At 40.8% G+C, this 26,175-nt stretch overlaps 1 protein-coding gene across 1 annotated transcript in view; it reads left to right on the top strand.

Annotated features, from left to right (window-relative positions):
• Positions 1-7,493: 7,493 nt before the first annotated feature.
• setdb2 (SET domain bifurcated histone lysine methyltransferase 2) overlaps positions 7,494-26,175 on the top strand; it is a 45,578-nt gene continuing 26,896 nt past the window's right edge. The window contains exons 1-12 of the mRNA XM_062959871.1: positions 7,494-7,691; positions 8,678-8,800; positions 9,721-9,786; positions 10,330-10,429; positions 11,948-12,508; positions 13,570-13,689; positions 14,623-14,792; positions 15,707-15,911; positions 17,472-17,568; positions 20,467-20,563; positions 23,538-23,839; positions 25,621-25,709. Of these exons, the coding sequence (XP_062815941.1) occupies positions 7,685-7,691; positions 8,678-8,800; positions 9,721-9,786; positions 10,330-10,429; positions 11,948-12,508; positions 13,570-13,689; positions 14,623-14,792; positions 15,707-15,911; positions 17,472-17,568; positions 20,467-20,563; positions 23,538-23,839; positions 25,621-25,709 (1,937 nt within the window). The 5' untranslated portion in view covers positions 7,494-7,684. The remainder of the gene's footprint in view (positions 7,692-8,677; positions 8,801-9,720; positions 9,787-10,329; positions 10,430-11,947; positions 12,509-13,569; positions 13,690-14,622; positions 14,793-15,706; positions 15,912-17,471; positions 17,569-20,466; positions 20,564-23,537; positions 23,840-25,620; positions 25,710-26,175) is intronic.

Here is a 26,175-nt window from a genome sequence, read left to right as displayed (position 1 = left end):
CAGACAGGGTGAAGATCTATCTAGGATTTGGGGAGCTGGAAATATGGAAGGAGTCCAGGGATTTCACATATAAATATTTACTTGATGCATTTTCTACAGCTGCCTGAATGCTTTAGTCTCATAATGATTAAGGAAGACTGGTCACACTGTACTGCACTGAATGACTTGCAGAGCCACTTGCCTTATATCAGTGGTTCTCAACTTGTGGTTCCCCAGATGTTTTGGTCTTCAGCTACCAGAAATCCTAACAGCTGGTAAACTGGCTGGGATTTCTGGGAGTTGTAGGCCAAAACACCTGGGACCCACAGGTTGAGAACCACTGCCTTATACAATGGTCATCTTGAGACCAGAGTACTGAATCCAGAGAAAGAACTAAAGCAAAGTGAGCAACAGGAACCCAAAGGTTAGAACTCTGCAGCCAATAAGTTGTTAAATTGTTTAATATGCTTTAGGTCTGGTGAAAATATTCTGATTTTTAAAAAATAATTGTTTAAATGTAAATTATTGTATGCAGCTCTAATATCCTTGTATACAGGACACAATCAAAATGTTTTAATACATACAATATGGGTTGAGTATCTTTTAATCAAATGCTTGGGACCAGAAGTATTTTGGATTTCAGATTGTTTTTTAATTTTGGAATACTGTGCATGTATAAAGTGTATACAAAACATACATAATAAATTCATGTATGTTTCATATACACTTTTGCACATAGCCTGAAGGTAATTTTATACACTATCTTAATACTTTCATGCATGAAATAAAGTTTGTGTGCACTGAATCATCAGCAAATAAAGGTGTCACTATCTCAGACACCCATGTGAACAATTTCAGATTTTTGAATATTTTGGATTTCAGAAATCACGAAAATTGATATCCAACCTGTAGTACATGATCATAGCCCTCATTCATTCAAATGAGACTTGTATGCAAAACCTGATTAGCTCTCTGGTATTTCTGGCTGCAGTGCCACATATATATCCTGGGGGTAAATCCCACTGCATTCAAAGGGGCTGTAGTGCATAGGATTATATTACTCAGTATAGGCACTTGTATCTTACTGACCGTTGCCCTAAGCCTCATGCTTGCTTACTTAGGCAACTCCTCGTTGTCCGGGTATGATAGCCTTCCACGTGTCTTGGCAATGGATACATAGATGACTGTGGAGTCCTATTCTTGACCCACATGTTCTTCCACAGTGAGGACATCAGTTTCCAGGTGGAAGGCGGTCCCAATCAGGGTTGGTTTGACACGCCTTCCTCTTGACACATTTCTCCCTTTCGCCCCCTATTTGTGCCTCTTGAAATTCCACAGCACTGCTGGTCACAGCTGACCTCCAGCTAAAGCACTCAAAAGCCAGGGCTTCCCAGTTCTGTGTGTCTATGCCACCGCTTTTAGGTTAGTTTTAAGCCCATCTTTAAATCTCTTTTCCTGTCCACCAACATTGCATTTTCCATTCTTTAGTGGGGAGTATAGTAACTGCTTTGGGAGATAGAGATCGGGCACAACGTGGCTAGTCCAGACAACGTGGCTAGTCCAGCAGCCCCTTTGCAGAGGGAGAGTTTCTTTTACATTTCTTTCCTATCTGGTTCAAGGGCTCAAGGGAGAATACAATATTACTTTATGTTACTTTGTCTGCTCAGTAGGCTTTAGTAATGTAAATAAATCACTAATCAGCTCCATTCAAGCTTGAGAGACTTCTTCTATTATTTAGCTGCAGATACGTGAGTAACAACACAATCTTTCTACACTCTTTCTTACAGCTGTCTCTCTTTTTGGCCTCTCAGTAAATATGGTATTGCCACCTAAAATTCTAATATTAACATAATAGGAGTGTGTAGATAGAAATGCATAAAGAAGGAAATAGTACAGAGGTTAGTATAAGAGTGTATTGTGACAGCTTCACACTGTATAGCCTTGTATAGTTTTCTTCTTGTTATAGGGTGGGGGTGGGAAGTTGGCCATAATTTATGGTACTCCAGTTAGTTATTATCTTTTATTATGTCTGTAAAGCATATTGGGATGAAGGTTATAATCACCGCTATACTTTGCACATCTTGAGATGATTATACACAAATAATTATGAATTATCTTGTAACAAGGCTCAAAGAACAACTCGGCCTTTATCAGCAAAACAGGCGCAAGTTCCAGCTATGACAAGGACAGCCGAGGAGACAAGTCTCTTGCTCACAAAGGGCCTGGTAGATGCCCTGTTCCTTCCACAAACTCCACTTTCAGGTATCTCTGCCCCCCCCCCACACACACACATAATATTGAAGCCAAAAATTTGACTTTTAGAGGATCTGCAGATACCAAGGGTAGTTTGGCGAGTTCCGTTAACTGCGAATGTTCCATATCAGAAGTCAGGATCTCACCAGCATGAAGGCAAACAACAGAAGTTTTATTCAATCTGTAGAAGGGACGCTTGCACAGCAATGGGTGCCCAAAATGTACACACATAAAGCATATGGGCAATGCAGTCATTTTTATACGTATGAGTTTCCATGCATTAACATCGCTACAATTAGAAATTTCCTCTCATTCCCCTGATTGGCTAGCGCCAGAAGGTCGGCCAGCATTTTCCAGGCCTCTGATTGCTTGAGAGGTGGGCTTAGCCTGTACGCACACTGATTGGTGGAGGAGACAATGACGCTGCCGGGGATCCCCTCCAAGCTGGGCGGGGAATCATAGGGTCTCCAACTGGCAAAAGAAGGTGGCTCTTGAGGCAGGGAGGTCTCCAGGGTGTTGTGTCCACCCCTGGGTATGTGGCAGTGGAAGGCTGGAGACAATGAGAGTCCAGAGAGATGAATTGTAGGATTATGCACATACTGAGTTGAGGATGGGGGGACAATGAGTGTTGGGTCCCCCAGATGTCTTCCCATGTTGGGTAGACAATGAAAACGTTCAAAATGTCTATTGGGAATGAGTGTGTAATCAGTCTTTTCCTCCGGGGGGGGGGGGGGGGGAGGGGTTAGCTCCATTTGACCCACACACAGCCCTGCCATATCAAATGGTACGGAGATTTTCTTCAAATATGTGCTGATCTGGACCAGCTTAAAGGGCTACGCCAAAAATGTGTACATTCAAAGAGATCTGGACGTCATGAGGTTGGGGTATGCTGCTGGTCTGGGAAAGATTGGGAGAGACTTCATCAGAAGGACAGGTGCCGTTTGTAATTCATCCTGGTCCCGCATTCTTGGGAAACTATCTTTATTTAATAGTTGGGCTATGTCTCCCTTTATATTAGGAGTGGGGGTGGTCGTGTTCGATAACAACCTCCTTCCCTGCCAGGCACAGAGTAAGGAGAGGAGGAATCTCCCTAGCATTTGATGCCTTGTACCACTCCCTCTCTCAGATGGGAAGGTGCCAAGCTAAGAACCAACAGGTTGTCCTTCCAATTAGTCACTTCAGTATCTAGCTGCTTTTTGAGCAATGAGGTACTACGCAATTTGTTTTCCCTCTAATGCTATTGCTGCAATCCACTATTTTTCAGTAATTGCTCATTACTTAGTATATCCTGACTCAGTCTGAACAATAAGAGGGGGGAAAAGAAGGATCACGTAGGAGACTATCTCTTGTGGCATAGTAACCAATTTGTTAGTAAAATCTTGCTCCGTTACTGATCTTCCTCGATTCCACTAACATGAAGAAGTGTTGTGTGATCCAACTGACAAGTAAAGCAAATATTTAAACATTCCAAACTCGGGGAAATCCCTAGTGCTATCTTCTGCCTGAAATCAGAAATAAGTGTGGTGAGCTTTATCCACTGGACTCTTTCCAATAGGGTGAATCTCTTGCTGGGAAACCCTCTCACTCCCTGTAATATTTTGAGGGCTCTGAAGAAATACAGAGCATTTCCTAACACTGCTGATAATGATATCTTCTGCTTCCTTGCTTGGTTAAAACCAGGAAGCATGATCAACGAAAAGCAATGCTGTTTTATCCATCTTACATTGCAACACTTTTCTTCAAAATCTCTTAACTTTGCACTCTCAGGCCAGGGAAATAAAGTGAAGCAGCCATGTTTCAGCCATTCATTGTGAATGAGTACTGCATATGCAGAGAGGCATTATCCTTAGTGTTCAAAGGGACTTTATCCTAGGAAAAGTATTTATAGGATTACAGAACACCTGGATACAGATTTATGCACAAATAACTCTTATTGTTCCAGTGCGTCTTTGACATAAAACACCAGATAGTGACTGTGGACTCCCAGATCTCAAGCTGTGTTCTTCTTAACAGTTCAGAAGTTCAGGTGCACCACAACCTGAGATACTGACAATTGGAATAGATCCAAAGAAGGGTGACTAAAACAATCTGGAGACCATGAATCCCTATGAGGAACAGCTTAAAGAGATAGGTATGTTTAGACTGCAGAAGAAAAGATTGAGAGGAGACATGATAGCATGATGTATAAATATGTGAAAGGGGTCACAAGGAGGAGAAAGCAAACTTGTTTCCGTTGACCTGGAGACTAGGACTCGGAGCAATGAGTTCAAATTACAGGAAAGGAGACTCCACCTGAACATTAGGAAGAACTTCCTGACTGTAAGAGCTGTTCAGCAATGGAGCTCTCTGCCTTGGAGTATGGTGGAAGCTTCTTCCTTGGAGACTTTTAAACAGAGGCTGGATGGCCATCTGTCGGGGGTGCTTTGATTGTGTTTTTCCTGCATAGCAAGGGGGTGGACTAAATGGCCCATGCAGTATTTTCCAGCTCTTTAATTCTATGATTCTACTTATAAATCCACTTGCTCATAACTAGTTCATTTTGGGGAATAATATGTGTGCGTCCAAGTCAGTGGCACTGCCATGGGTACCTTACATGGCACACTCACACGGCACCACAGCATCCAAACATCTTCATAGCTGTCCTGGGAAAACACTTCCTCCACATGTGCACTCAGAAACATCTCTGTGTAAAGTTTCTAGATGACATATTTTGGCCACACAGAAAGTACTCACTTAAGAACCTACAGCAGGATTTCAGCAAATTCCACCCTACCATCAACCTGATCCTAGAAGAATTCATACAATGTTCACAAATCCACTTTTTTGGCTCCACTGTGACTGCACGAGAGACTTCTAAATACCACACTTTCGAAAACCCACTGACCATTGCACATATTTATATAGTTACCATACTGATTACTTGAACAAATCTATTATTTATTGTCAAGTCCTCTGATACAACAGCATTTGCTCAGACCCACAAGACAGAGACTAAAAATTTCTGGATGCACAAGAGGCATTTCTAAATTACAAAACACAAAATAACAGAACCCAACCCTTAGTGATCACCTACATTCCCCAGCTAAGACTTTTTAAACACAACATCAAGGAGCTACAAACAATCCTGGAGAATAACACAGTCTTCCCAAAAGCCATTGCAGGTAGTCCTTTTTTTATTTTTTTTATTTTTTTCGTGTCAGGAGCAACTGGAGTTGCTTCTGGAGTGAGAGAATTGGCCGTCTGCAAGGACGTTGCCCAGGGGATGCCCGGATGTTTTGATGTTTTACCATCCTTGTGGGAGGCTTCTCTCATGTCCCCACATGGAGCTGGAGCTGATAGAGGGAGCTCATCCGCACTCTCCCCGGGGGGGATTCGAACCTGGCAGCTTTCAGGTCAGCAACCCAACCTTCAAGTTACGAGGCTTTTAGCCCCTTGGCCACCGGGGGCTCCAGTCTTTTATTGACATACAGGCAACTTTCAATTCTTAAACAACTACACAAAACAAGATACACAAGACCCTGATGTTGCATACCACTTCTTTAAGAAGTGGCCACCATCTCAAGCACGGTTGCTGGGGAGAGAGAGGACCTTCTCGGTGGTGGCTTCCTGTCTCTGGAATACCCTCCCTAGAAAAATTAGACTAGCCCCCACCCTTCATGCTTTTCAGGCAAATTTAAAAACATGGCTCTTCAAACAAGCCTTTGACCCTATGTAATTTGGCCAGCTCATTGACCATTTAGCACCAAAATATCACGATGTATTGAAAACTTTGACTACAAAAATGTGTTGGATAATCCAGAACGTTGGATAAGCAAGTGTTGGATAAGTGAGACTCTACTGTACTTGCAGTGCTTCTGTGAGCTGCCCTGAATCCTCTCGGGGAGATGGTGGGGGGGGGGGGGTGTACAAATAAAAAATTATTATTATTTATTATAGATGTGAGAGAAATATCAGGACAGAATGCTTTTGGAAAATGGCCATACAGCCCAAAAATATTATTATTAATAATAAAACTTTATTTATATCCTGCCCTATCTCCCCAAGGGGACTCAGGCCGGTTTACAACAGATATCAGCAAACATTTAATGCCATGAGAAGCTGAACAATGACAAAAAATAACCAACCCCCAAAACCCAAAAATAAATTCACATCTACATCAAAAATAATAACACATTATACTGCAACATTACTAGTAATATTAAATGTAATATATAATATATAATTATCATATTATAATATATTATTATGCTGTACTATATTAGAATCATAGAATCACAGAGTTGGATGAGACCTCAGTGGGCCATCCAGTCCAACCCCCTGCCAAGAAGCAGGGAAATCTCATTCAAAGCATCCCACAAATGGCCACCCAGCCTCTGCTTAAAAGTCCTCGAAGGAGCCTCTACCACACTCTACAGCAGAGAGTTCCATTGCTGAACAGCTCGCACAGTGAGGAAGTTCTTCCTAATGTTCAGGTGGAATCTCCTTTCCTGCTGTTTGAAGCAGTTGTTCCGCATCCTAGTTTCCTGGGCTGCAGAAAACAAGCTCGCTTCCTCTTCCCTATGACTTCCCATCATGTCTCCTCTCAGCCTCTCTTATTATACCACAATATATTTAATACACTACCACTGCATTATACTATTACAGTAGAGTCTCGCTTATCCAACGTTCTGGATTATCCAACACATTTTTGAAGTCAATGTTTTCAATGTATTGTGATATTTTGGTGCTATATTCGTAAATACAGTAATTACTATATAGCATTACTGCATATTGAACTACTTTTTCTGTCAAATTTGTTGTATAACATGATGTTTTGGTGCTTAATTTGTAAAATCATAAACTAATTTGATGTTTAATAGGCTTTTCCTTAATGCCTCCTTATTATCCAACATATTCGCATATCCAACATTCTGCTGGCCCGTTTATGTTGGATAAGTGAGATTCTACTGTAGTATTATATATTTTACCATATCATAAGTTGTAGCATATCCAGTAAACAATATATTCTATTGCAACATGATTAATATTACTGCAAAATATTAATATTACAGAAAACTCACAGCAGCCCAATTACAGGCCAATCAAAATGCTATGGCATCCTGGCAGTTGTAGTTTGGGGAGGCCCAGCACTTTTTTTGGCACAGCAGGCCAAACACCCTAGCAACGACCATAAGTTCCCTGTGGCGTGTCGTCACTTCCGGCAAAAAAAAGCCTGCCTCCCAGGCGGTGATTTCCTCTTTCATTGCGACGTCGGCTGCCTTGAAACAGAACCCTAGGCTCTAGCTGAGGAACAAAGCCCGCTAATCCTGGGACGCATGCGCAGTAGGAAGCCGAGGAGGGCCGCGCCTGCGCAGTTGGGGTCGAGTTCGCCTTGGTCGGGCTGCTTGCTGTGGTGTCGCTGTCCCGAGACTAAACCGGGGTGAAAGGGAGGCCCACAGCCGGATGGGGCGCCATGGAAGGTAGCGTGAGCCGCGCCTACCGGATTCAAACTGCGTTACGTAGTAATGTAGATGGGGGTTGGGACTAAACTCTAGCTGAGGCTGAAGGCCCACTGTCCTGGAGAGGCTTTACTGCCATTGAGTTGCTGTGAGTTTTCCAGGCAGGATGGCCATGTGCCAGAAACAGTCTCACCTGACGTTTCGCCCACATCTGTGGCAGGCATCCTCAGAGATTGTGAGGTCTGTTGGAAACTCGGCAAGTGGGGTTCATATATCTGTGGAATGTTCTTGTCTGCCTGAGGCAGATGCGAATGTTGCAATTGGTCAGCTTGATTAGCATTGAATAACCTTGCAGCTTCAAAGCCTGGCTGCTTCCTGCCAGGGGGAATCCTTTGCTGGGAGGTGTTAGCTGGCCCTGATTGTTTCCTGTCAGGAATTCCCCTGTTTTCAGTGTTCTTTATTTAGTCCCGATTTTAGAGTTTTTTAATACTGTACTTGTATCCAGATTTTGTTCATTTTCATGGTTTTCCCCCTTCTGTTGAAATCGTCCACATGCCTGTGGATTTCAATGGCTTCTCTGTGTAGTCTGACATGATAGTTGTTAGAGTGGTCCAGCATTTCCGTATTCTCAAATCATATGCTGTGTCCAGGTTTGTTCATCAAATGCTCTGCTAAGGCTGACTTCTCTGCATGAGTTACTCAGCAGTGTGTTTCATGTTTCTTGATTCTTGTCTGGATTCATGTCTGGATTCGAGAGGAATTCCATACTGCAAATCCCATAATCCCTGGGCCATTCTCCCCCAAACCAGGTCATTGGGGGTCTGTGTGCCAAGTTTGGTCCAGGTCCACCATTCATGGGGCTTGCAGTGGTCTGTGGAAGTCAGAGCCCTGGTCAGAAAAATACATCGTTGCCCACATACAAAGAAACATACAAACATTGATTATTATTACTTTATATAGATATGTATTCTAATTTTAAAATGTCTAAATAATGTCTTTGAAAACAGTTGATGCAAAACTATTCTGGAGTCATTTGGATAGCAACACGGTGGATTTGATGTTTGAACGACTGCAAAGAGTGCTGTTGTCTCTGCAGCAGAAAATCAAGGATGGAACTGCAACCGAGGAAGGTTTGAAATTTTTATTAAAAAAAACAAACAAACAGTTGTTTTACCGCTGTTTGAACTGGATTATATGAATCTATACTGACATGTAATCCAGTTCAAAGCAGATAATCTGGATTTTATATGGCAGTGTAGAAGGGGCCTCTGTGTCTGTTACCCTTCCTGTATTCTTATCAGTTCAGGTGCAAACAGGACTCTCCTTCGTTTCTCACACTTTAGTTCCCATATAACAAATATCTAACAGAATAGTATACATATAAAGTTTTATGTCTCACTCTATGCCCCACAATCAACAGATCCATGCCCTTGATGGTGATATTTATGGCATGACTCCTAGGGGGTCATGACAAGCAGTGGGGCTGAAGTTAGTGTGGTGGAAAGGGCAAAAGCTACAAATGAAGGATCCAAAGATGCCGCCATCCTGACAAGACGTCGGGACAGAGGAGGGATCCATGCCTCCCCATCATCCACCATATTAGGGGCAGCTATAAAATATTGAGAAGAAGCTCTCAGCCATAGGGGATAATTGGCAGAAGGGGTTTTGAAGTTTCATAATCCTCCTTTACAAGGGGATGCATTTGGATCATAGAAAACGCTCTAGCCCCAAATAATTGCCGCTCAAAAAACTCTGGTTCTCTGGAAGATAAGAGAGTATGCAAATTGGGAAAACTTTGCAGTGTTTTGATACAGCTAGAATTTCCTTCTTGTAGAGACAGGAATTCATTTTGGTAAAAAAAATTATAGATCTGTGTATTGACTACTTGACCCATTTCAGATAGCTTTATATCAGATAGATTCTACTATATGTTAGGAACAGCAGCAGTACAAATGTGGAGTGTCTATTACCTCATAATAATATGTTAATCATTTTAAAATCTCTTTTTAATGTTGATTTTAAACATTATTTTGGACTGTCTTTTCAACAGAATGCTGCCAAGCTTTTGCATTTATACAACAAGTGGATATGACTGACATCTTACCTCTGACAAATGGTAGGAAAGAGTTTCTTTGCTCTGTATTGGGTGCCTGCTTGTCACTTTCTCTGTCAGAAGAAAACACAATGTATTAGGAAGAGTTACCATTCTCAAATATTGTAGTTGTACTTTTCTGATTTCTTTTCTGCAAGGGGACAACTACAGTTGAGCCAGACATAACATTATTTTTCATTTTTAGACTGTTCTATTAACTCTCACTGCCTGACTGAGAAGAATATTTTTCTTTCTTTCTGTTAGAGTCTGTACTCTTTGAGGGGATGGGGATTTTAACCTTTGGCTTTCTGTTTTTGGCATGCTTGCATACTTTTGCATACTTCCATTATAAACATTGTAAACATTCATGCTGCTAACAGCATATTGAAAGGAAAAGATTATTCTTTGGCAGGCAGTGAGAAGTACTCAAGCAATATTCCTGATTTAAGGTTCTTGTTTTATTTGTGTTCAAACATATTTGTAATAGCGTAGGATGTCTTATTGTGAGAGTTCTTAATTGTAATCTAACATTTCCCATGCTAAAGTTTGCATGTCTTCTCTTCAAAGTAAATGTTGCTTCTGATGAAGATATTCAGAATTGCGAACTTGATTTGCATTCTTCTCCCTCAAGTGGAGTTAGAGAAGATCCTGGAAATGTTTTTTCTTTGTGAGTATAAAATTATAAATATTATACTTTTATTCCTTAGCAGTTTAGACTCTTTATCTATAAAGTAGCACCAATAACATAAACTAGAGCTTTGTAGTTGGAGACTGACTGGCATTGCGAAGCCAGAAGATAGTTTTCCTCATCACCACATGCTCATCTGTCTGCTCTGCCCATTCGCTCTCCTCAGTGTGCCTTCCTGACTGAGCTGGTGAATCCCCTGTAGGTTATTGTTAACGCAGCACAAATGGGATGAAGCATGCATATTACCAATATTTCTGTTCAGGGACCCAATTAGGTTTTCCCCAGCTGTGTAGATAGATCCTGTCAGGGAGGCTTTTCCCCTGTTATATAAATTGGTCTGCCTTTTCCCCCCTCCCAAAAAAAACCCCTGGAAATGAATTTGGTGCATAGGAGGATCTGCATAGGAATAATAATAATAATGGTTTATTTATACCCTAACACCATCTCCCATAGGGACTTGAGCGGCTTACAAAATAGCACGTACTGGTGCCATACAAACATAAAATGCAATACATCAACATTACCATTAATGACAATATTTTAGCAAGGCTAGATGAAACTGTTCCCTTTCCTTCAACAGAATTATCTTGTTTTCACAGTTGTACAGTAGAGTCCCACTTATCCAACACTCGCTTATCCAACGTTCTGGATTATCCAATGCATTTTTGTAGTCAATGTTTTCAATACATTGTGATATTTTGGTGCTAAATTCGTAAATACAGTAATTACTACATAGTATTACTGTGTATTGAACTACTTTTTCTGTCAAATTTGTTGTATAACATGATGTTTTGGTGCTTAATTTGTAAAATCATAGCCTAATTTGATGTTTAATAAGCTTTTCCTTAATCCCTCCCAATTATCCAACATATTTGCTTATCCAACATTCTGCCGGCCCGTTTATGTTGGATAAGTGAGACTCTACTGTACTTATATCCATTGTAACACACATCTAGCTTTTCCAGTTCTTAGATCAGGTTCAGGATCAGAACCTTCTTGAAAAGCTCACTTGAGTTCATCGAAATATGGAGAAGGAATGGACCACTGGAATCAGTGAACAATTGTATTTTTAAATGCCGTTTTTCATTGCATAATAGTCGCCATTCTATAATAGTCACACCCCTATTTTTGGGGTCCCGCTTTTGGTATATTTGTTTTCCTCACAAAATAGTCACACCCTGCCCGTCTGCCTCTTGGAGCAGGTCCCTAGCTCTGAGCGCCAGGCATACAGGCGCATGAAGGCCTGAGAGGTAGGAGGCTTCTCTTGGCTGCTGCAACCTTCAGGAGGCTTTTTAGCTCTGGCCGACAGACCCACATGTTGGCAGGGAAGGTACCATGGGCCTCTAATTTTTCACCACATAATAGTCACACCATCCTCTTCGAAGGGGGGAAAAGGGCAAAACTGTGATTATTATGTGGTGAAATACTGTAAATCTAAGCAATTTATTAGGTGCCTGATCCTTTTGTTTTCTTCAACTCTTGCATGTGTGATTCCAGTGGAAGAATGGAGACAAATGAAGTGTTGTCTTCAAGGAGTAAAAGAATGCTAACCGGAAAGGCGTCAAAGGTTCCATATCAAGCTCATACCTGCTCAAAAAATTGTCTTGCCAAAAGGCCATGGAACTCATATAAGGGCGAGAACCCTCTTTGCCTGCCACTGCTGTGTCATTTCCAGAGGAGGCACGCAAAACCCGATGCTGTCTTCAAGTCGCATGATGTGATGTACAGAGCTCCTTGTGGAAAGACTCTGAGAAATTTCCAAGATGTGCAGAAATATTTGTTTCAAACAGAATGCAACTTTTTATTTTTAGATCACTTTTCCTTCAATACCTATGTGCAGGTGTTTAGAAACACACCTAGTCATCAATCGTGTGAATTTGATTTTGATATCAGTAAAGGTGTTGAGACGGTACCAGTTTCTTTCTGTAATGATATAGACCACAGTCAGCTGCCTTATTTTAAATATCGGAAGACTTCATGGCCACATGGATACTTCCTGAACAATTTCTCCAGCACTTTCCTTGACTCATGCAGCTGCACCGATGGCTGCATCGACAGGTAAGGATTTGGGATTTACCGGAGAGCATTTTAAAGTACGCTGAACTAGGTATTCATTCATTATTGAGCAGATCAGTATGAAGCTTTCCATCTGCAGATAAGCATCTTTGTACTGGCAAATGCAGACCATGTGCCTAATTTCTACCCATTAGAATTCCTGCATAGTTTTTATTTAATGCATTTTAGCTGTTTAAATTTTTATTATGGTTTCAATGTTTATTTAATATGTTTAATTTTTTTTACATTTTTTGGTTTTGCTATTATGAGTTTTGATTGAAGTTGTTTTATGTACTGTTTGATTTGGCTGTATTATTTTTATGGCATTAAATATTTGCCATTCTTGTTTAGAAACTGCCCTGAGTCCCTTAGGGGAGATAGAGCGGGCTATAAATAACATTATTTATTATTTATAATACTTGTAATTGAAATCGACAACTAAGACATGTCCTGGATCTGATCTAAAGGGTAATATCCCACTAGCATAGTTTCTGAACTAACTGTCTCTAGAAAATACTTTGTGAACATATGCAGAAATATCCCATCTTGTTTCCCCATGCAACAGGAAGACTTTGGTTTTAATCTTATTATTGATGCTAACTAAAGTGGATCCCTTGAATCAGTTTCTGATTACCTATTCAATCAATGATTTACTAGAGCTGTTTTAGTTTGGAGTAACTCATAGGATTCAGGCCTGTGTTTACTCTATGCAATCCTACCCTTCCTCTGCATGTGTGAATACAGCACAAGAGAGTGGAATGGAATTGTGAGTTTTGCTCAGTGGGAGGAGAGCCACAGTGCTTATCTGACTGGCTAAAATTCTTTGTAGAACAAGCAATAGATTCCATGGTGTTAAGAACCTGAAAACATCCTAATAGCTAAATTGAAAGTAAATCCATTGTGATTGTTCAGTTCACCAAAAATTCAACTTAATTGCCTGGGGAAATGTTTAAACAGCCTACTCAGTACAACTGAAAATTTTAAACCTGTGTCCATAGAGTAAATGAGCCACATTCCTTTATTGCATATTCTTATTCCCACTAGATCTGCTATATGCTTTCTAGGACAAAATGTGCCTGCCTGCGTCTTACTGAGAGAAAGTGCCATGAAGTGTCAGATTCTTCAGGAAAGGGAAAATTCATTGGCTATCGTTACAAAAGGCTGGATGAACCAGTTCCTAGCGGGTAAGGAAATTTAGGGTTTATTTTAGATTTAGGATTATTTATATTAGTTATTTCACTGGATTCATACGCTCTAGTAGTTGCCTGGTGTGGTGCTCTGCTTTATATTAGGTTATGGTATGAAATTGGGAGGTATGTAGTTTTTCAATTACAGCGAAACAGGTATATATCTGAAGGCAACAAATGTCATTAAATATGCAATTCTTGTGTGCTTCTGTTTTAAAAGATTTTATATAGTGAGACCCCATATCTATGAGGGGTATGTTCATGAAATCATAGAGGAAATGGGAAACTAGGGATAATAACAAACCCTATTGAAATGAACAGCTTCTGCTGGAAGGAATTTGCTAGGGCCAGCAAATATCTGTTTGCTGGAGGTGTCTACGGACGACGCTGGCTCTTCGGCTTAGAAATGGAGATGAGCACCAACCCCCAGAGTTGGTCACAACTGGACTTAACGTTAGGGGAAAACCTTTACCTCTACCTATGTACCAATCTCATTCTTGGCTCCAGTTTCATGTAATCTTAACACTTGAAACTTGATATGAATGCTAAGGAGATCCTGGGAGTATGCAGCTTGGGCTTCTTTTATCTGTTTGTAACATGCAGTACTAGGTGACAAATCTAACCAGCATAAAGGAAATAGCTTTCAAGCCTGAACTATTAACATCTCCAGAGTGCCTGCAGGGAGTATGAACAAAGGAAAGGTTGAGTAATCCATGCGGGGATGATACAGAAGAGGAATCCCTGTTTCCAGAGTTTACACTGGCCACATGAGAATTGTGTTCCAAGTCACGTAATGCAGCTTGGTTCTTCAGCTTTCTAGGTATAATCATGCAATCAGCCCTTTGCCCTGAACTATGTATGAATGAATATTCATTCTGTCTTGGTTCCCTAACTAGAAGGCACATTCATTGTCTCTTTACTTTTTTTCAGAATTTACGAGTGCAGCTTGTTGTGTACCTGTGACAAGAGCATGTGCCAGAACAGATTAGTGCAGCATGGTCTTCAAGAGCGGCTCCAGGTTTTCAACACCGAAAAGAAGGGCTGGGGGGTCCGTTGCCTTGATGATATTGACAAAGGGACGTTTGTTTGTACGTACTCAGGTAAAACAAAACTTGTCCAAAAAAGAATGGAAATCAGTATTTTAATTTAACAGGCAAAAGAAAAAACTACATAGCAGTTGCAGGATATAAACTGAAGAAAACGTTCAGGTTAGTTCATGTTCTCAGGGAGTGTGTTGATACCCATTGCTTATTCTGACATAGGCCTTTGTGTGACCAAATCCCAGACTGAAGACCAGATAATTGCTCTTTAAACTCAAAGATAGAAGTAAAGCTTGTACAGAAGTAATGCTTGTATAAAATATCTATACCTCAAATTTCTTGGAGACATTTTCTTGAATTGTTGATATATATTATTTAGCCTCCCTCCATGGTATTCAATACATCCTGAAAATTTACACGTTTTCATGAGACTGTTCATTCATTTTTTAATGTTTATTAATCTCTTTATTGTTTAATTTACAAAATTGTGTGAGTACTTTGGGCCCCCCAGGGCATGTAGAAATCACAATGTTATTTTTGGTGGCCAAGTTTCACTTTGAAATTGAGAGTCACTTAATCAGGCACTAGGCTGAAAGGCATTGCGTAGTATATCTTCAACATATTACAAGAATGTGCCCGTTTTTTTGTACTACTCCTAATCTTATGGTTATATTTCACTCTATTGCCCCATTTTTGCCTCCAGCCAGTTGGCTGTCAGCACTAGACTTCAGTAAATAGAAGGACTCATGATTCAGATTCAGATTTAATTTAAGAATTTCTTCAAACAGAATATAAGCATGCAAATGTGCTTTGTACAAGCAATGGGGACATGTCCTAATAGTAAATGCTGTTTATATCAGGAATGTGTTTTGTGTCCATGCTGCCCTTAGCATTGTCTGTTTCACTGCAGATATGTTGATTGTTTTGTAAAGCTACAGAAATACACTGTTTCAAAAATTATTGTTATATTCTAGGCAGACTGATGAACAGAAATGAATCTTGGCAAGTAAAGGATGGTGATGGAGATGATGATAAAGAGGAGGATGCAGAGAATAGTAACGGGAGCAACAACTTACTTTCAATTAAAATAGAAGCTGTCTGTTCTGATTCACAGACTGAACTTAACCAAACTGGGATGCAAAAATATTTGCATGTAAAACCTGAAGATCAGCCAGATATGTAAGTAAATGTTACAATTTTAAGATTTCTTCATTTGTGTGAAAACTTATTGTAACTGTTCAAGCTGTCTCTGAACCACTGAACAAAATAAAGTTAGAAAGAGTAGTGGAGCTTTGATCCTTGTGCAAAAAAGTATGCTGGGTCAAAGGGGCGCTCTTGTACTGGTTTCCCAATGCCAGTGATGCTATTTTTTGGTCCTTGGTTTACCACAATAGAAACCGAAGGTCTTGCCTAGCTCTTTGCTATTATTGGCTTAAGCAGATGTGTTATCATTACTTGAGTGAAAAAACATCATCTCTAAACCTGGATGTTTCCTGCTTACCATCTAGCAGTAAACATCTCAAAGTTACTTGAGAGAGTTTTAGTTGTTCCTGTAAGCTATGGATTATCTAAAATCAGAGAGATAATGTCTCCCTAGATATTTTTCCATTGTAATTCTCATAGTGCGTTATTGTGAGCTGCCCTGATTATGGCTGATGGGGATTGTAGCCAAAAAAGGACCAGAGTTGCCTACCCCTCATCCATGTCCATTCCAGATCTGTGTTACAACTCAGTTTCTTATGGGTTATCTTTAGCAGAAGAGGGATAATGGGAACATGACACAGTCCTTATTGTTCAGCAGTTTTTGATATCACTGACTATGGCATTTTATTGGATTGATCTGTTGAGTTTTAAGCTAGATTTTGGAGGCAGGGACTGGCAACTATTGGGGGTATTAGCCCTGCATTGGACTTTATTTATTTATTTATTTATCTATTTACAGCATTTATATTCCGCCCTTCTCACCCCGAAGGGGACTCAGGGCAGATCACATTACACATATAGGCAAACATTCAATGCCTTTTAACATAGAACAAAGACAAGACAAACATAGGCTCCGAGCGGGCCTCGAACTCATGACCTCCTGGTCACAGTGATTCATTGCAGCTAATTGCAGCTGGCTTGCTCTCCTGCCTGCGCCACAGCCCGGGCGCAGGCGGGATACCCCCCTCAGCATGCAACTTCCATTTCCAAAACTTAAACTTATTCTGAAAATTAAAACTTTTTATTGAATTGATCCTAATACTCCATTTTTTTCTGTATATGAGGTAACAGATAACAAATTTATTCAAAATGAAAACTAATATTAATGTGGCTGATAAACTTTGTCTCCAAATCAGGAATTGTGTTGCTAATTTCAGAAGTTTCTGTCTTACAAACGTTTTGTAAAATACTACATAAAGAATGTACTTTGTACTTTTGAAACCGAACAATCTGATAAGTGGGTTGTTGTATGTTTTCCGGGCTGTATGGCCATGTTCCAGAAGTATTCTCTCCTGACATTTCGCCCACATCTATGGCAGGCATCCTCAGAGGTACCGCACGCCTCTGAGGATGCCTGCCATAGATGTGGGCGAAACGTCAGGAGAGAATATTTCTGGAACATGGCCATACAGCCCGGAAAAAATACAACAATCCTGTGATCCCAGCCATGAAAGCCTTCGACAACACAATCTGTTAAGTATCTTTAAAAAACCTACTTCATGGTGTCTTTTTTAATATATTGTAATTTCTTATCAGAATTCAGAACTCCAGCTACAAAAAGCGTTGGCATAACCAAACTGTCAAAAGGCCAGAAACCAGAACATCTATTCTTCAGCGTCACCGGAGACAACTAGTAAACATTTCAGATTTATTTTTAAGTCTTTCCTGTGAACCTTTCACTGAATTCCAGAATGCTTGTCTAATTGTTTCAATTAATCTTGTTCTGATTTGGTATCAAGAAAGTTGGCAGGATAATGGGATCCGACACTAATAACAAATTATCATACCGTTCCTTTGACTCCCCCCATCTCCCCCATACGGGGTATACTCTAAGCAACACATGGGTCTCTCCTTCAGCAATAATAGAATCATAGAGTTGGAAGGGACCACATGGGCCATGTAGTCCAACCCCCTGCCATGCAGGAAAATCCACAATCAAAGCACCCTCAATAGCAGACTCCATAGCAGTTTCACTGCTGAACAGCTCTTAAAGACAGGAAGTTTTTCCTAATATTTAGGTGGAATTTCCTTTCCTGTCATTTGATAAAATGGAAAAGGGGGTGGCAGTGGCAAAGATCAAATCAAGCAGCGCCAATGAGATTTACTTTAGCATGGCTTTTTGTAGATATTGAATCTGCAGCTTTGTGGGCTAATATCCATGGAAGCTCATGCTATAATGAGTCAATTTGAAAATTGCTGCTTAATTTTTTCATCTTTTGCTACATTTTCTTTTCGTATAGGACATGCTAATACTGGGGCAAAATTAAGATCAGCTGATCATTTTAAAATTCTTTTATCACCTTTCAAGACAAATATTTTTTTAAACCTGTACATAAATAATTCTACTTATGTTCTTTTAAAACTGATCATATTTCCAAGTGATGCTATATCTATATATATAAAAGAGTGATGGCATCACGGCAATTCACAAAACAACAAAAGTACAGGCCCCCCAACCTCAAAATTTGACAACACAACCCATCATCCACGCCTCAAGGTTGATACAACAAAAAGAAAAGAAAAAGAAAGTCCTAATTAGAGGGAGAGCAATAATTTTTTTTATCCAATTGCTGCCAGTTTAGAGGGCTAATCTCTGCCCACTTGGTTGCCTAGCAACCAGCCAAGGGACAGCCAGGTTTCAGTTAGGGGACAGGCAGATTTAGGCCTCACTTAGACTTCTTCCACAGATTATCTAATTTGCACTGGATTATATGGCAGTGTAGACTCAAGGCCCTTCAACACAGCTATATAACCCATTTATAATCTTATATTATCTGCTTTACACTGGATTATCTTGACTCCACACTGCCATATAATCCACTTCAGTGTGCATTTTATACAACTGTGAAGAAGGGGCCTCAGATAATCCAGTTCTAAGCAGATAATTTAAGATTATCAATATACAGTAGAGTCTCACTTATCCAACGTAAACAGGCCGGCAGGATAAGTGAATATGTTGGATAATAAGAAGGGATTCAGGAAAAGCCAATTAAACATCAAATTAGGTAATCGTTTTACAAATTAAGCACCAAAACATCATGTTATACAACAAATTTGACAGAAAAAGTAGTTCCATGCGCAGTAATGCTATGTAGTATTTACAGTAGAGTCTCACTTATCCAACACTCACTTATCCAACGTTCTGGATTATCCAATGCATTTTTGTAGTCAATGCTTTCAATATATCGTGATATTTTGGTGCTAAATTCATAAATACAGTAATTACTATATAGCATTACTGTGTACTGAACTACTTTTTCTGACAAATTTGTTGTCTAACATGATGTTTTGGTGCTTCATTTGTAAAATCATAACTTAATTTGATGTTTAATAGGGTTATCCTTAATTCCTCATTATCCAACATATTCGCTTATCCAACGTTCTGCCGGCCCGTTTATGTTGGATAAGTGAGACTCTACTGTACTGTATTTACAAATTTACCACTAAAATATCACAATGAATTTAAAACACTGACTACAAAAACATTGATTATGAAAAGGCAGACGCGTTGGATAATCCAGAACATTGTATAAGCGAATGTTGGATAAGTGAGATTCTTCTTTAATATGAAATAATTACTGGGATAGAATAATGCAGAACAATATAATCTCTAAAACCAGGACAGTAAATAAACAGGGGAATTCCACACAGGAAACAATCAGGGCCAGCTAACACCTCCCAACAAAGTATTCCCATCATCAAAGTCTGGCAAATCCTGTTTTCTCAGGGCCACAGACAGTAGAAGCACATAAAATATTGCAAACAACACCACTCTGAAAACAAGGGAATTTCAGACAGGAACAATCAGGGCCAGCTAACACCTCCCAACAAAAAATTCACTCAGGGAGGAAACAGCCAGGCTTTAAAGCTGCAAGGCCATTACATCCTAATCATTTGCAGCATTCATACTTGCCTCCAACAAAAAAAAAAAAAACCAATCAGAAATATTGTATATTCACAACCTTTAGGAAATAATATCCCCTGATGGCGCAGCGTGTTAAAGCGCTGAGCTGCTGAACTTCTGGACCGAAAGGCCACTGGTTTGAATTGGGGAGCGGAGAGAGCCCCCACTGTTAGCCCCAGCTTCTGCCAACCCAGAACTTCAAAAACATGCAAATGTGAGTGCATCAATAGGTACTGCTCCGGCGGGAAGGTAACGCCGCTCCATGTAGTCATCCCACATGACCTTGGAGGAGTCTACGGACAACGCCGGCTCTTCGGCTTAGAAATGGAGATGAGCACCAACCTCCAGAGTAAGACACGACTGGACTTAATGTCTGGGGAAAACCTTTACCCTTGACCTTAACTACCACCAATTCCTCAATACTTTATTTCCCAGACCACCAGACTTCGCCACAGCAACGCGTGGCCGGGCACAGCTAGTTGTAATATAAAAGGCATTGGCTTGTTTACTCTCACTCTGCCACAGTAAACTCACAAGTTCAGTATACTCTCACGGAATTCAAGAAAAAACAAACCTGTCAGTATCTGTCAAAGCACAAATGTAGGTGATGAATCTTTTTCTTTGAAGGGTATTGCTGATGCCAGCTCAGATGAAGATGTGAGTGCTGAGTGCCAGAAACCAGTAAGGAGAGGAGTGACTGCTACAACCCCAAAAGGACATGAAAGTAATGTTGCCATTCTAAGTTTCGTACATAATTACGTAGCTTACAGAGGCTGCCAGCCTTTTTTTGATCCTCAAACAAATTTGAAATATGTCTAGGACACTACGGAAATGATTATAAGAAAATTTGTTTTTCCTGTAGCAAAGTTGGATGTAGACAGCTCCCTTCTTTCTTTCCCTGCCATCTTTTTTGTTTGTGTGGCTGCATCTTTCCATCTAGCTCCACCTCCACCCTTTCTTTTTCTTTCTCAGTCATTCCTCCTCACACCAGCACAGAGTTCTCTCTCCATTTCTTTCTAGCTTCCATCTCTTTCTCTTACTTCAATCTCCTAAGCCAGTGGTTCTCAACCTGGGGTCCCCATATGTTTTTGGCCTACAATTCCAAGAAATTCTAGCCAGTTTACCATCTGTTAGGATTTCTGGGATGTGTCAGAGTAAATCTCTCCACAACAATGGGACCATACTGCATTCCCAGCCGCAAACAGTGCTGCTATTGGCAAAAATACAGCTGAACATTGACAGCAGCACATCAGGTTCATCCTTCCCTAGGAATGCAGTATGGTCCCATTGTTATGGAGAGATTTACTCTGACTCAGATATTCGTAGTGTTTGGGCCTTATTGGTTCAGTATCAGCATCTGATATTTATGAATACTTTCCCAATCACTTAATTATTATTTTTCTATACTTCATTCATATCTATATATATAAAAGAGTGATGGCATCACGGCGATGGACAAAACAACAAATCTACAGCTCCCCCAAACTCTAAAATTGGCAACGCAATCCATCATCCCCGCCTCCAGTAAGATACAACATAATCAAACAAAAAACACAATCACAACACCAAAAAAACACAACAGGCAATCTGCGCACGCGCAGAAACACAGTCCTCCCAACTCTTTCCGCGCGCGCGCACACACACAGAACCGTTCCCCTCCCTCCCTCTCTTGCACCTCCTCCACCGCCGAAGCCAGGGACTCTGCAGGAGAAGGCACATCTCCGCCTCACGAGGCTGAGCTCCCCATCCTCGAATCGGGAGTTCTACTCCAAAACACTCGGAGGGCCTAAGCCGACCCTTCCCTGCCCTCACCTCTCGCCTGGAAAACAAAAAGGTCCCTCCCTCGGGACCTTCCTGGTTTTTGCCGCCAACACTGTCATTGCCGCGCCAGGCACTTCTGGGAAAGGGAGTCCTGCCTCTCTCCCTCTGTGTGGAGGGGCAGCCTTTCCCACCCCTTTCTCTTCCTCTCGGGCCTGCAGCGGCGGACGAGCACCACGTTGCCCGCCTTCCTGGCCCGGTTCCCCTCCTCCTCCTCGCCGCTGCTCAGGCCTCCTCCTGTCCTCCGCGGGAAGAACATGGAGGCCGGCATCGGGAAGCGCGGAGGCGGGGAGGAAGCCGCGACGCCCCAGGCCTGCGCCTCCACTGGAGCCCGCTCTTGCCTGGCCTACAACCCACCACCACACCGGCGCCACCTCCGGTAGGAGGGGAAGGGCCGGGATTGAGGGGCAAAGGGGAAGGGCAGACCTCACCCCGCCACGCCTCCCGCCTGGCCCCTGAGCACGTACAGAGCGCCTTCTCCTCTTCTCTTATTTACCCTTTTCCAGGGCCCGGGGGATGGCGCAAACGCCTTCCTTGCAAAATTATAAATATACAGTAGAATCTCACTTATCCAACATAAACATCCCAGCACAACATTGCATAACTGAATATGTTGGATAATAAGAACGGATTCAGGAAATCCCAAATAAACATCAAATTAGGGAATCATTATACAAATTAACCACCAAAACATCATGTTATACAACAAATTTGACAGAAAAAGTATCACAATTTAAAACACTGAATACACAAAAATTGACTACTAAAACGCAGACTACATTGGATAATCCAGAACATTGCATTACCAAATGTTGGATAACTGAGATTCTACTGTAAGATGAAATAATTACTGTGGTGCAGTAATACACAACAATATAATCTCTACAATCACAACACTAAATAAACAACACCACTCTGAAAACGGGAATTCCAGACAGGAAACAATCAGGGCCAGCTAACACCTCCCAACAAAGTATTCCCATCGCCAAAGTCTGGCAAATCCTCTGTTTTCTGAGGGTCACAGACAGTAGAAGCACATAAAATATCACACACAACACCACTCTGAAAACAAGGAAATTCCAGAGAGGAAACAATCACGGCCAGCTAACACCTCCCAACAAAAAATTCACTCAGGGAGGAAACAGCCAGGCTTTAAAGCTACAAGGTCATTACATGCTAATCATTTTTCCTAATTGCAGCATTCATACTTCCCTCCAACAGACAAAAACAATCAAAAATATTGTATATTCACAACCTTACGAAAATAATACCCCTGATGGTGCAGCGTGTTAAAGCGCTGAGCTGCTAAACTTCTGGACCGAAAGGTTGCAGGTTTGAATTCGAGGAACAGACAGAGCCCCCACTGTTAGCCCCAACTTCTCCCAACCCTAAAGTTCAAAAACATTCAAATGAGAGTAGATGAATAGGTACCACTCCAGCGGAAAGGTTACGGTACTCCATGCAGTCATACCACATGACCTTGGAGGAGTCTACGGACAACGCCAGCTCTTCAAGCTTACAAATAGAGATAACCACTAACCCCCAAAGTCGGACACGACTGGACTTAATGTCAGGGGAAAACGTTTACTCTTTACCTTAACTACCACCAATTCCTCAATACTTTATTTCCCATACCACCAGACTTCGCCACAGCAACGCGTGGCCGGGCACAGCTAGTTTACTATAAATAAGGAAGTGAAGGTGTGATTTTTTTAAGTCAGTGTGACTTCTGGAGGAGTTTGGCCTGCTATTAGTTTGTTTGTTTACTGTCTTTCCTGCATCCTAGCAAGGGACTCTATGCTAGGACATAAAATTCATCTAAGTAATTAGATGCATGGTGTTCATTGACCTCATACCATCTTGATATGTTTATTTAACAGATCTACATTTAGAGGTCGGAGAACTTGTGAATCCTGTACAGCCCAAAGTTAATACAGACCACCATGCAGGGAATCCTCTTTCCATTGCTGCTTTGAACAGCACACCACCTGTGCAGGATGAAAAGCAATGCAGAGACTTACTTTGGACTGGTAATGCATGCACAGAAGAGCTTGGGAGGGGCAAATGGGAATCTTTTCAAAATGAGGAAGCAATGGAAGATGATGAATCACAGCTAAAGGCCAAGGAGGTTCCTTATTTGCTGGATGCCACTAGAGAAGGCAATGTGGGCCGATTTCTTAATGTAAGTAATAGAGTTTAAAAATAGATAAATATTGATAAAAGTTGCAACATGACTTTCACGTCAGGTGTCAAGCTCTTGAACATATGCAGTCTTCAGTACTTGTATCCATTCTCCAGCATTGTGCTTATCCTGTTCCTTCTCTCCTTCTGTGGGTTGGTTTTTCAATTTTTATTGACTTTTGTTAACTTAAAATTTTAAACACAAATAATAGAAACAATTAAGTCAGACTTATGATGATGTCACATTAGCATTTTCAAGTGGAGGTGCCTACTTTCCTATCCTGTGGTTGCCTCTTGCAGAATTCTGGGAAATATAGTTTAGGGCGGAACCTTTGAAATTCTCAGCCAGAGAGGTCCTTGGCTCCTTAAACTACATTTCCACACAGCTAATGTGATAAGGTCATTAGCTGCATCTTAGTGCATGTAATTATGTACAGTAGAGTCTCGCTTATCCGACATAAACGGGCCAGCAGAACATTGGATAAGCAAAAATGCTGGATAATAAGGAGGGATTAGGGAAAAGCCTATTAAACATCAAATTACATTATGATTTTACAAATTAAGACCAAAACATCATGTTTTACAACAAATTGACAGAAAATGCAGTTCAGTACATGGTAACATTATGTAGTAATTACTGTATTTACGAATTTAGCATCAAAACATTGCAATGTATTGAAAACATTGACTACTAAAACTTTGACTACTAAAACATTAACCACAAATAAAGATAGAATTGCATAAAATGAACTTACAGTAACAACACTGTGAGAAGTTAAATCCGTAAAAAATTTAGTCTTTGATGCCTAGAGAAAGAGCTGTGGATCTGGGCAGGAGGCAGACTGCGTTGAATAATGCAGAACGTTGGATAAGTGAAGGTTGGATAAGCGAGACTCTACTGTATCTTCATAGCTCATTGTTATTTACCCAGTAGTTTTAGAAATATGTTAATGATCTAAAATGGATAAAATTTCTGTCAATTGAGTTCTGGCATACAAATAATAATTAGCGCTGCTGATTCTTATTTGAAAGCCTGGCCCCACAACCAAGTTTTAACCTTCCTACGGAAGGATAGGAGGGAGGGAGCCTCCCTGACTTCACTGGGGAGGGCGTTCCATAGGCGGGGAGCCACTACTGAAAAGGCCCTGTCTCTCGTCCCCATCAGCTGCACCTGTGAGGCTGACGGGACCGTGAGCAGGGCCTCATGATGATCTTAAGCTTCGAGATGGGTTGTAGCCTGTAAGAGTTATCATGGGAAAAAGGTGTCGCCACTAAAACTTTATCACTAATCCTTGTTTCCATGACAATGCACAATTTTCAAAATCCAAATGTTACAGGGACAGAAAGTGAGGTGAAATCTTCTGAACAGGGGCACAGACAGCAAAACAAACACTGCAGGGGTGTTAACCATATATATAGGGAGAGAGTTACACTTCAAAAATGTACCTATTCTGACTTACATACAAATTTAGTTTAAGAACAAACCTACAGAACCTATCTTGTTTATAACCCAGGAACTACTTGTATAGTATACTGACCTTACTTCTCAGTAATAGGCGTCACATTGACAAGCATATTCATATGCCAGACAGAAAAAAATACTCAGTGGTGGCTCATTCAGTAAGGGTGTGCATGTGTGGGTTGTGTGTAGCCTTGGAGCAAATTACAAGCCCAGAATATATGTCAGATCAAAATAGAATTATATAAATTTGGACAAGAAAGTGTGTCACAGGAAAATCAGGTCCTTCCATTTTAACTTTCCTGCATTTCTTTTGTTTATAGCACAGCTGCTCCCCAAATCTCTTTGTACAGAGTGTATTTGTAGAGACCCACAACAGAAATTTCCCATGGGTGGCTTTCTTCACAAACAGGTTTGAGATATTTTTATGCTGTATACTAGAAATAATCCCATGAGTTAAAGTATGTGACTAGTTAGAAATACTATAGAAAACCAAACACTGGCCCTATGGTCTTCTTATGCTGCAGAACGCAGCACACTGTTTAGTATTACTGCTCAACCATTTTGTTCTGTCCTTGGGACCATTAGAACGGCCTTGTTATCAAAGCTCCAGGGCAGTAATAATGTGCTACCAAGACTATAGAAAATGCTGATGTATCTATACAATTAGGGAGGTGAAGTCATGTGCCTGGCCAGTTGAAATACCTCCAAACTTTTCTGATTTTTAAGGGATTGCAGATAGTTTCTCTATCCTCCTGTGCATGATCCCCAGCAGGAAGAACTTGCCTGAATGAGATGAACCATAGACTTGTGGTTTCTTTCTTAATTTTGGTTAAGAGAACAAGTCATGGCAACAGCTGCTTAAAACATTTTCTTTC

This window comes from Anolis carolinensis, chromosome 1 (assembly GCF_035594765.1).
Source record: "Anolis carolinensis isolate JA03-04 chromosome 1, rAnoCar3.1.pri, whole genome shotgun sequence".
Classification (NCBI taxonomy): domain Eukaryota; kingdom Metazoa; phylum Chordata; class Lepidosauria; order Squamata; family Dactyloidae; genus Anolis; species Anolis carolinensis.
Note: the sequence above shows the minus strand (reverse complement) of the source record. Positions and strands in the feature narration are given on the sequence as shown.